We start from the raw sequence: 12,084 nt of genomic DNA, 5'->3' as shown, positions 1-12,084 counted from the left end.
AGCCACTAAGGACTAACTGAAATGCACGGAGACGACCTGCTTTTCCCATTCTCCTACTTACAGGAAAAGTCTCGGTACAAATAATTACCAGCAATATCAGTAAAAAGCCTTATTTTTATGTAAGGTCAGATCCAGTACCCATCTATTCCTTAACTGAACAATAGAATAAGCTCTCTTACAGGTGACCAGTTCATGTGACATCATTTGAGTTTCAAAGAAACAAAGGCCAATTCTGTTACTCAAAGCTTAGTTTGCCTTTCCTTTTTGTTTAGCAGGCAAGCTACGTTATTACTGTTAGTTGTATGCAATCACACGTATCACAAATGTTCATACTACTAAGGTAACACATGATTTGTCACATGACTGTTGTTGAAGTACGGGACAGTGACCGATTTGACATTAAATGGGACAATGCATCTTACATCAGTTAAAGACTCTCTTCAGACAGTCAGCAGCCCTTAAAGAATACGTGAGTGCTAATACGTGCTGGTTTTTATTTGGGGGATGGGTATCCACTGCTTATCGCTCTTGGAAAGCTCACAGTGAAACAGACACAGCTATCTTAGAGGAGAATACTGGCACGCAACTGAAACTGGAAAGGTATCTTGGGATTAAATGCTGCATCGCAAATCATATGTCAGCTTTCTTTTTTTTAAAACCACGATACAAACTGAAGCTGATATTTTCTTTGCTATGATAAACATCACAGAAGCATATTCATCCCCATTACTTAACAGTAGAACCTATAAACTGCCACTGATCTCTTTATCCATTTGTAAAGCACAATTTACAATCCTACACTGCAGATAAGGGTACGCTGCTCACAAGATTAAAGTCAAGGTCACATATTGCGCATACGCTGCTGCCTGTGAAACAGGGATCCGTTTCACAGACTCCACGTATATTTTTAGACGGGGCTGCTGTAGCGATCAGCTAACAGCCCCTGAATTACAAAAGTGAAGATACACCTTGGCTTAAAAGGTAAAATTTAAGGCTTCTGTGCCAAAACAGACAGACCCCTGCTGATTCAAGGTAGTAAAGTAGTTCCTTTTATCCCTCCACAAAACCTGAAGGGAAAATCCCCAACACACTTGGTATGAGCCTAACTTTCCTTCTGATGGAGCCAAGAGTGAAACTCCCACAGACTCTGATAGGACCACAGGTAGACCACCTTTGAAAAATCCTGGTGTTGTAGTATGTCCAGCAGCCAGTGTTCTCTACACACATCTGTTGTATCTTCTTCTCAACAGGCATTTGTGCAACTGTAAATACTAGAGCTACAACAGAAGCACTAGCACCATACAGGCAAAGGTTTACGACACAGAGAAGGTTTCTGCCTTCCCTTAGCGGATGCCACCAAGTATCAGCAATCAGGAAGAAGTGAATACATTGACATGCAATAATTATTATTATCACATGCTGCTCATAAGAAGATGACAGTTCCAAAATTGAGCATTAGGCTTAATTCATGGATATCTAGACAGGGACTCCAAAAATTCTGTTCACATAAGAAGTGAACAGCAAAATCTGGATTTTTATCCAACTTTAATGATGGAAAGGTCTTTGAGGCATGCCCTAAATAAACAGGCAGAGCAAGACATTACTGTTAATGACCTAAAAATAGAGATCATTCTCTTGTGCCTAGTGGAACTAGTTAAGATTGCTCTTTACTAGAAGGGATTAAATTGCAGCACCTTTGTGCAGTTGGGAAACACGCAGCAGAGATCAACCACATGAACAGCTACAGGTTCCTTAGTGAATCAGTGTTTGTACAATCAGGACTTACCCATAAAGCTGACCCAAGGTCACCAGAGATGTAAAAACTTCTACCTCATCCCCCAACCTGCATGTTTTCGCAGGTCACTGAAAATGCTTAAATAGCTAAATGCCTGAAAGCCCCACTAATTTTTTGTAAGTCACTTGGAGAAGGCCCCTTCACTTACTATTGCTGCTGCTAACCTGTACATCAGCCACCTTTCCTTCACCTTATTTCAGCAGGGCAACAAAGACCTAGAGCTTTAAAAGCCATTTTATAACATCAACATCAGTGAGTCAAGACCTTCAGCAAGTGGGGATACAGCTACATGGCTAAATAAAAGGAGGCCAAGGAATAAGTACAAGCAATGTGCTTATTATCCGCGCTGCTCTGCTGTCAGCCAGTTCCTGGACTCTGTCCTGGACTAGTCCAACTAGTCAGCTCTGAGACAAATAGATGTGTAAGGTAAGGCCAAGTGTCCCCTACACACTTGGCCTAGGAATCTGTCCCCGGACACCTTTCATTTGGCACTACTGGCATCACTTGAAGGCACAAGTTCTTGACTAGAGGAGAGATGCTCCTGTTTTTAAGACAAGAATCCCAGACAGGACACCACATGTATGTACAGCGATCAGTTAAGGACACTGATCTTCCTCACGGACATGACAAGCTTTCAAGATGAATGGACGACAATTTATGAAATGAATAACACGTTAAAATTCTGAAGGGGAAAACAAAGGACAGAAGGAATTTGCAACCTAGGTCACCTTACCATAGACTATTATGTGATTTCAATTAGCTAATATTATGACAGATTCTATTTTATACCCTGTATTTGTTTTTATTTTTTTCTGGAAATATTCTGAATTATTTATCATCCACATCTTATTTTAGTAGGTTACATGACCAAAGTGTAACTCTGTAGTCTACATTAACCAAAACATCTTCAAAGGGAGGTAAACTCCTAATGCTCTGCCTTTGCAGTGACCTCCATTTGGGAACCCAGACTGATCCACCAGACATCATTCATTAGCAGATATGCTTTATTTCAAAACTGGGGAGCCTCATGAGAAACCAACCTGATTCTCAAGAGTTTTGAAAAGTCATCTGCTTAAACGTCTAAACAATGTTTCAGTTACAAAACACCCACTTTTCAGAATCTTGGCCTGAATTTAGGACAAGCAGTTTCTTGTTATCAAATTTTCACTGATGCAACTAACATGACTAATACCAAACTGTGAAATTAACTTACTGAATCCTAAAGAAAAGTTCCTCAAACTGCTAGTTGAAATTAAGTTTTTTCCACATCCCTCTAGAGGCAAAGTGTAACTCCATTCTTTACTAAACACCCATGTGTGAGAAAGCCCGCTCTTGCATTCGATCACCAAAATTCAAAGAAATGACAAAAAGGAACAGTAACACAAAACTCTTAACAGAAAGAGTGGCCTAAATAACAGGTTCAGGACATCCAAACTGATGTTATTTACTCTGCTCTCTATTCTGTTTTTTCTCTAAGTATTTTGAAGTGCTAGTATCACGGGCATCAACCCCTCTTTAAGTAAAATAAACTACTGTAGTATATCCATCACAATTAGATTTGAAGTACTATGTTCAAGCAACGTTTAATGTGGGGGGAGGGGAATCTATATAACCTGCAAAAGTAGTTTACAAAGACCTGTCTAACCACAAACCTTTGCTAGACAAGGGCTGTTTTACCATTTTAATTTGACTTTCACCCCCCTCTTCTTAATACCTCGCTTTGCATCTTGTTGCCGTAACTAAATCCTGTTACTGAACTCATGGCACCTCCGGGCCACTCGTGCCGGAGGCGAAGGAGAGGGAGACGAGAGGAGGGAGAGGGAGAAGGAGAGGGAGAGGGGCGGCCTCCAGGCCCCGCGCCGTGTCGCTGAAGGGGCTGCGGCGAGGTGATGCCGGTGCTTTCTGCCAGCGCCCCCCGCCTTCCCCCGCCGCTCCCTCGCACCAGGAACTTCCCGCCCGGGGACGAGGCGAGCCGGGACCGGCCCGGGCCTCCCCCGCCCCCGGCCCTGCCCACCCCTCGCCCGCCCCTCTGGGCTGCGCCCGGCCCGCGGTACCTCGGAGCCGGGGGAACTCGCGCTCCCGGAGGCCGCGCAGGCCGCCGCCGTACCCGTACTCGTACCCGGCGGGGCAGGCGGCCTGGAAGGCGCGGAAGGAGAGCAGCTCTCCCCACGGCGCCCCGGCCATGCCGCGGGCTGCAGGCGGGAAGGGGGGGAGAGAAAGTCTGACAAAAACACCAGCGCGACTCTCCCCGGGCAGCGGAGCCTCCCCGCCGGCAGCGCTGCGGGCAGGCACTGCGGGCAGGCACTGCGACCGGGCCAGCACGGCCCGGCCCGGCCCCGCCGCTCCTCCCGCCTCCCGCCCCAGGCCGTGCCCGCGCCCCGCCTGCCCGCCCTGCCCCGGGAGCGGCGGCGGGGCCCGGGGCCGGGCAGGGTCCGCAGCGGTCCGGCTGCAGCTGAGCCAGTGATTGGGCCAGAGCAGGGAGGCGGCGGGCGCGATGTGCGCTGCCGGGGTGGGCCGTGAGCCAGGCGTGGCCCGGGCGCCAGCAGCGGCGGGCGTTGGCGGGTGCACAGCTCCAGCGGTCTGGTCGTCCGGAAGGGGCCCCGTGCACCGGCCCTGGCACCGCTCCGACCGGAGCCCACTCGGCAGCAGGGCCATCTCCTACCCACGCTCGTCATCCGGACCTAGACAGCAACGCAGGCAGGTCCCCGAGCCCACGGACCCGAGCAGAGCCAGTCCAACGTGAAGTTTCCTGGAGCACAAGGACATCGGGTTTGGGTTCACAGTAACAAGTGTGCCTCTGCTCCCATCCCCTCCTATTGAGGCACGCTACTTAGAGTAGGGCTAGCTCATGGAAATCTCTTTTCCCTAAAATTTTCAAACTCGGTGCTCAAATTTTCCTCATTTCCTCTAGATGATGCCTCTTCCACTGCTGCTAATAGGTAGCAGAAGTCACTTTCTCACACCTTGTATTTGGTGTATGATACTCCTGCATCACGCTTAACCGGCTCTACTGGCCATAGGTGCCATGTGGTCAACGTATAGGACCATGGCTGGCCAAAAGCCTAAGGAGTGGTATGGGCTGGTTGTCAGGTGTAGGGAGAATGGCAGCCATTCATGTAAAAGCCTTTGCTTTGTAGGATAAACTATAACCATACACATACACAAAAAAATCATAGCCAAAGGAATGTTTTCCTGGGGGGTTGGGTTTTGTTTTGTTTTCTCAAAAAAAAAATTTTTTTACTGACATTATTTGCAATGAATTTTTCTACTCGCAGCTCTGCAATCTGCAGAGCGTTAAATGACCCCCACAGTCGAATACTAAAATAAAACTACACGTGTTAGGATTGGTCTGCATGTAAATTCTGGTAAGACAGACTCTTCAGTTAAGATTGTTTGATGTACTATCAGTTGGTTATCAATGAAATGGGAAACTACCAAGAACAAACTTCAGCCCAAATTGAACTCTAAAGATTTTTCACTTGCAAAAAGATACTGAATAAAAGCCATGTAGAAAATTTAAAAATGAGCCTGATATGAAATAACATGCTAATATGCTCCCTACTTTATATATTAGGAGATTTTGCCCAGTTTAAGAACACAACCCTGGCTCTGAGGTACTGAGAAATATTTCCGTAACGCTATAAGAATATGTTTGTCCCTGACTCTCTACTCCTGATTGTGGCAGGTGTATAGTACTGTGTCTCATTCCTGGACATAGTCCCCTTCTGCAGGACTGGTCTTAATATTCTGATGTTCACATTATCGCCAATACTGTACCTCTCTACATTTTGCTTGCACTGTGGGTTTTTTTCCCCCCAGAGGCCAAAACAAGCAGAAATACAAGGACATAGTCATATTATCTATAAAATCCACTGTTTCACTTTGGTGTGATGTATCAATGTAATATAAACATGTTTCCATTTAAAATATTATCCCCCACAACAACTAGCATGTATTACGTAAACATTTTAAATGTCCAAAGTTACACACATACTTTTGCTCTGAGGCCCACACATAAAGCAGCCTAAAATTTCAAAGAGTTACTAGATTTTAACGTGGACAAAACCAGTACCTCACTGCCTCACCTCTTGCCTTTGGTATACGTGCATTTTTAGACTCAGTTTTAAGGAAATGTGGGCTTTGCAGAGAAGAAAGAGTTTCTTCCTTCCTTCCATCAGTAATTAATTCTTGAACTAGCTTGCCCGTTTAATCATGTGTGGAAGATGGCCTGAAAGCTTCTGAGTTTCACGAACATCAGGGGGTGGATAGAGGAGAGGAGCCTCAATTTGTTCCCCCACTGAAGGAAAAGTGGGGGAACTAATGAAGATGGGGGAACTAAAAGTGGCACATTTCAGTCATCAAATCACCGTACGCTTCATTTGACAGCCGCCAGGCAACCCATGCACCTGAGGTTTGGGAATATCCACTGGGCATGCCGCTCCCTGCCAAGCAGGACTATGCTAGCCTGTGTGAGAGAGGGGGAGCTGGAATAAAAGGGCACAAATCCGTACAAAACCAGGTTTTATTTGTCCTGCTGTTCACAGAACACAGGATTTTAAAATACATTCAGAATAACAATCACAGCTTTTGTCATTTCTTTTGATGGGGCCAAAAGCAAAGGGGAAAGAAAAAGAGGAGGAAGGAAATGCAAAAATCGAAAGGTGTCTTCTTCACTGTAATCAACAATTTAGTTTAAAAAATTGAGTCCATTCAGGAAATAGTAGGAGTTGCACACAAACCTGAAAATGCTTTTTGGGAAAAGGGGTTTGTTTTGTGTTTTTTCACATGGAAAATGTGGTTTCACTGCTATTAAAAAGTTACAGACTAGTTTCTGATGCTACCTCAGGTACACCTTCACGTTGTCTGCACATCCAGAGAAATTCTGCCAGCGCGTTCACCTGAAAGTTTGCATCACACCCCATAGATACCACCTGGGACGTAGCCTGCGCCTCTCAAAGAACTAAGTATGCACACCATAACTTCATCATAAACTTTACCTAACAGGAGCTCATTATATTACACAGATTACTCAGGAAGACAGCTCCAGTGCAATCCTCACTAAGCACGATGGTCTCGTGTGTAAATGTAGCACTCTCAGGACTGTCAAGGGACCTCAGCTGGAAACTTGAGTCCCAAACTAGTTTCAGTTTGCACAGGAGAAGGAGACCTGGGTCTTCCTTCTCTAACAGTTCTGAGAGAGATGCTTAGCAGATACAACACATGCCCAAAATACATTTTTTGGCCTAGCTGATGATCTCACCAAAACTGATTACCAAATGAACTATGCCTTATGCATTTCCTTTGAGGTGAACAAAACACCTCTGTCGAAAAAGAACAGTTGCAATCAAGTGGAGGAATGTTTTTAGCTGATCTCCTGAAGTCACTTTTTTTTTAAAAGCAGAACCCTGCACCAGATGCCTTTTTTTACTTTAACAACTTCTGCACTGAAATTTAGAAGGGCCTATCCCATCACTATGACTTTTTTTTTTGCTGCAAGTATAATGTAGAAAATACCTGCCATGGATTTTCCCTCATATTTCTAGTTTCCTGTCATGAATTTCCAGAGCAATTTATTTATATTGATCGCTACGCATAGTTCCCGCACCATTTTCATATATTGTGTATGCCAAATAGTTGTTTTCACTTCCTTATTGAACTAAGACTAGTTTTCCCCACCAAAACAGTCCTTTTTCTTGATGACGGAATGCAGCTTTCTGATCTTACAATAAATTCATTCTAAAGATCTAATTTCCTATAAAAATCTATAACATTTTTATCTAAAAAATGTTTCTCACTATCAATTTCCATCTTTTTTTTTTCCTTTTTTCTGCTGGTTTTGGAAGAGTAGCCCTTTGGAAGCAACACACACATGGAGATAGTACTAACTGGGAATGTGCTCTGTTTGCACATTGCATGTAATCTGGCGATGATCACTGATCCCTGGGGAGCTACCAGTTTCCAGTACAGGGTTTGGTTCATCTTCATCCATCATAAAGGCCGACCAGAATCTTCTAAATAACAAGAGGCATTAAGGTTACTCTGTGTCAATATAGAAGTTTTTGTGTTTGAAAATCAGCCTAACTAGGTTTTACTGCTAGCTCTATTTCTGAGGTAAAAGCTGGAGATTTCATGGAATTTCCACATGGAACTATAGTTTTTCCATCTGCACATTGCAGATTCATAGTTACAGAGTAACTTTTCCTCTTCTCTGGTTATCAAGTGAAGCCAGGGGATCAGTCCATGTAAGCACATTAATTGAATTATATACACTGGTGGGCAGGTATTGCCTAGAGAGTCACGTTCACAAAACTGTAAAGTGATAAAATGCTGTTAGCGAAAGGATCACTGTGCACATGCACTGGGCACACGCATTGCATGCATTAACCCCCCACCCATGCACACACGCACGCAGTTTTGCAGCTTCTTTCCTTAATGAAGGCTCAGTAGCAGAAACAGAGCAATTTAACTTGCTCTTTCCAGGTTTTAGCAGAGTGAAATAATGCCTCCAGGTAATCTAGTTAGTAGGTTTCTGGATTCGTAAATGTTAATCTGTAACATTGCCATTACTTGGAAGATGTTACAAAAGAAAAAAAAAAGTTTTTTTTAATTCCTTCACTGTGCTGTGACAATGCTTTTTTTTCTCTGTAGCAACTACTTAAAAGCACTATAAGAAACAAGAAGAAATAGCCTCTGTACAAATATTTTGCAAACAACTCAAAACCCGATATGCTTCTCTATAAAGGGGTTGTGCTGTCCTCTTGCAGCTCTATAGAAGAGCAATGGGACTGCAGTATTGGTTCTTTAGGGTTTATTCAGTGCAAATAATAAAGCATCACCATAATACAACTACATGATGATAGGGTATAGAGAAGATGATGCTTGGTGGAAGGACAAAAGACAGTGGACACAAGCTGGAACAAGAGAAATTCTGACTAGATATAAGTTTAAAAGAAAAAAAAATTCCCATGAGAGTGATCAAACGCTGGAGCACATTGCTCAGAGAGGCTATGGAGTCTCCATCCTTAGAGAGATTCAGAACCCACCAGGACATGGCCCTGAGCAACTTCCTCCAGCTGAACATGCTTTGAGGAGGAGGTTGGACAGGAGACCTCCAGGGGTCCCTTCCAACCTCTGGGGTTCTATAATAATTCATTCCGATGATCAGCAAAATATTTCTAAGTAATTAATGTTTGACTGTTAACACCAGCTCTCAGATAGCTTGGCAAACAAGAAAAGGTTGTCCTGGGGCAGGAGCATGGATTGTGTAACCTTTCTCTGTCCCCTCCAACACATTTTGTGACTGTATTTCTAATACATCCTACCTGTATGCAAACCAACTGAACAGCGCTGAATGCGGGCAGGATCTCTACCGGTTGCAAATATGCAGTAAAGGTGATTCTGCTCAAAGAGAAAAAATAATACCCTGCCTGTTTGGCTTATTAGACCAAGCAATGGGTTATTCATATTACCCAAATTATTTAAGAAACAGAGTTATAGAATAGTTGAGGTTGAAAGGGACTTCTGGAGGTCACCTATTCCACCCCCCCCAGTCCACTTGTGTGTGGTTACTCGCCGTTATGCCACTGGTCTCCAATAACAATCATGTCTTTTATAATGATGACAGCAATTGACAGCTACTATACAAACCCACTGCACATCACATTAAGTCCAGTCATCATCAACTTCCAGTTCTGAACCCTGTCACACCCGGCTTGCTTTACCATTGCGTGACTATCCCAAGACACATCTTACAGTCTCCCCCTTTGACAAAACTTTACTGACAAGGCCGGTATAAAATACATAGACTAATGCTGTAGAAAACCATGAGCTCAGGCTTTGTCTCTGCCACTGGTCTACTGTATGAGCAGGAGAGGTTATCCCTTCCTTGTATATAAGGTATAAATTAAAGAAAACTATGAATCAGAGCTTATAGACGTGATTGGGTGTTGTATTAAAGGGTTAAGCAGTTTGGAAGTATGTAACACAAAGCATGCAGAGTATTAAGAACCGACATAATGCAGTATATGTGAACACTGCAAGAAAGGTCTTGGAATGGAGAGATTTTGCTCTCAGGCAGAATTTTTGCCAGCAGAAAGCCAGATTCTGCTCTCATCCTCCACTGACGCTGAAAGCATTAGTGGAAACGAACGCTACAGCCGTTAAATGACTGCACAGAGGCCAGCACAGGCACAGCCTCGCCTTTGTGGTTGTATGTTAGGAAAAGCATTACTAGCTCATTGCAGCCAAGATCACACTTGCTACACATTTAGGTGTGACATAACCCTTCTCATTTGTTCATTATACACAAAATAAGTTTTCACCCTGCTATATTCTTTTTCATGTTGTGTCATGGAACAATAAAATAAAGACTATTTTGCTCATTGCAGAGACATCCCAATGTGTGCACACACTGCTCCAGTCTCTGATTAGTTAACTGGTTGATCTGAAAAGATGTGCAGTGTCAGAAACTCTAATGCAGTTGCTTACTGACTGTAAACAGTTATTTATTGACTATAAGGAAAATGTTATCTAATTCACCACATGTTTACAATTAGTTACAAGAAATCCACTTCTTATATGGCCCTTTGAGCCTACCAGTTATAAAAAGCTGCTAGGGCATGTATGGCAGAAGTCAAGGTTACAACTTCTAGTTTATCCCTGTGCACATTTAAAAAAAAATTATACACATGAAAAAAAAGTGGTTATTTTTTCACTGACATCTGATAGTCTGTTTTGCACATGGATCATTGTCTTTAGTAATAAAAATGGCCATATTTCTCCTCAGAATTAGGGCTGATCATTGTGAACTGTTTAGACTTGGTCTGTGGTGATCTTCCACTCGAAAGAAAAAAAAAAGAAAAAAAAAGAAGAGTCCTTTACATACACAAACCCTCAGCAATTATACTCCAGTCGTAGCAGAAGCAAGCATGAAAATACAGTTTTGGTAGCTTAAGTAGAAGGAAGCTATTGATTCAAATCACAGAAGATGCTTCAGCACTCAAAAGCACTAACTCCAGCTCTGAAGTAGGTTGGCAAGAGCGTTGCCGTGGGCTTCGGTGGGACTTGGGATTTGCTCCTAAATAACTTATTAGCAGAAGAATCACTGAAAGAGACAGCTGTCCCTGCTTGCTGTCTCGCTGCATGTCCCCTGACGCTGTCAGGGCTGTGACTAATGGCACCCATTAGGTGCCTAGTGCCACCTCGATAGCTGAGAAGCAGCATTTTAGGAAGAGAACGTGTGAGCAGGCAGGGAAGCAACCCCTCACACCACTGTAGGGTGCTGTGGGAAAGATGCAGCCCTAGCAGAGTCATAACCATATAAACTCCTGCATCTTCCAGCCCCTTATGGTCAGCCACTTCTAAGACAGTACAGCCATGTGGCATACAGCCATACTGCTTAATCCTTCCCCCATGAGGGCCATGGTTTCTAAACAAACCCAGATCAGCAGGTTGAGAAGACTCCTGACTCAGCAGAGCAAGAAGCTTGAGCAGAAACACAACATGGTGATTTGGTGGGACTAGCTGTGCAGCAAGACAGGTCGCCTCTCAGTTCCCTGCCCTTTTTGCCCTCCCGTTCCACTAATGCTCACCATTTCTTTGCAGCTTTGGTCTGTGTGTGCTACCCACTTCCTCCTCCAGTCTAATTGCAGCACACCTTCTCTTCTAGTTGTCTTTAAATTTCTCTAATCCTTGCCCACCAATGGTGAATCCTGAGACAGAGCCCCATCCCTTAAAAAAATAGCAACTATCATGAGATGGGAAAGGAATCTCTCGACGGCATGGCTGGTGCTTTCTGCCCCATTTCCATGCTCTTTTTCAGGCCTGTGTTTCTGAACTGTAAACTCAGGGATAGAAACCCCCTTTTTCTACTGTTACTGAATGCATTTGTTCCATGTTCGACGCAATCAGACCCTGTTCCAAGGCATCCCAGTCCCCACCTTAACTGGGATAGGTGGCAGGTGGTGAGCATCTAACAGGTTTAGGCCATAAGCAGCGACACTCAATGAAAGTATTTAATTCCTGCAAGTGTTGCTATTAAACTTTATGTTCAAAGGGTTTAACAGTTATTAAAATATGATTTATTGCAACAGCATGACAAAGCTTTGTGTTGCTAACGAGAATCCAGAAGTTCAAAGGAAGACTTGATCACATAAGCCTCTGCTTTCAAGAGGCTGCTTGTGTTGCAAATATGACATGCACGAGTTTGACAAACAGTAGCTAGGCCACCTCTCATTGAGTCATTCTGGCTAAAGAAGATTTCACTGGAAAAACATTTGCATGTACCCCGT

At 43.8% G+C, this 12,084-nt stretch overlaps 1 protein-coding gene across 1 annotated transcript in view; it reads right to left on the bottom strand.

Annotated features, from left to right (window-relative positions):
- The window catches only part of MOCOS (molybdenum cofactor sulfurase), a 233,230-nt gene extending 229,195 nt beyond the window's left edge, over positions 1 to 4,035 (bottom strand). The window contains exon 1 of the mRNA XM_076330220.1: positions 3,850 to 4,035. Coding sequence (XP_076186335.1) covers positions 3,850 to 3,979 — 130 coding nt within the window. The 5' untranslated portion in view covers positions 3,980 to 4,035. The remainder of the gene's footprint in view (positions 1 to 3,849) is intronic.
- Between the last annotated feature and the right edge of the window lie 8,049 nt (positions 4,036 to 12,084).

The sequence above is a fragment of the Aptenodytes patagonicus genome, chromosome 2 (genome assembly GCF_965638725.1).
Source record: "Aptenodytes patagonicus chromosome 2, bAptPat1.pri.cur, whole genome shotgun sequence".
In the NCBI taxonomy this organism is placed as follows: Eukaryota; Metazoa; Chordata; class Aves; order Sphenisciformes; family Spheniscidae; genus Aptenodytes; species Aptenodytes patagonicus.
The sequence above is the reverse complement of the archived record's forward strand: the minus strand, read 5'-3'. Positions and strand labels throughout refer to the sequence as shown.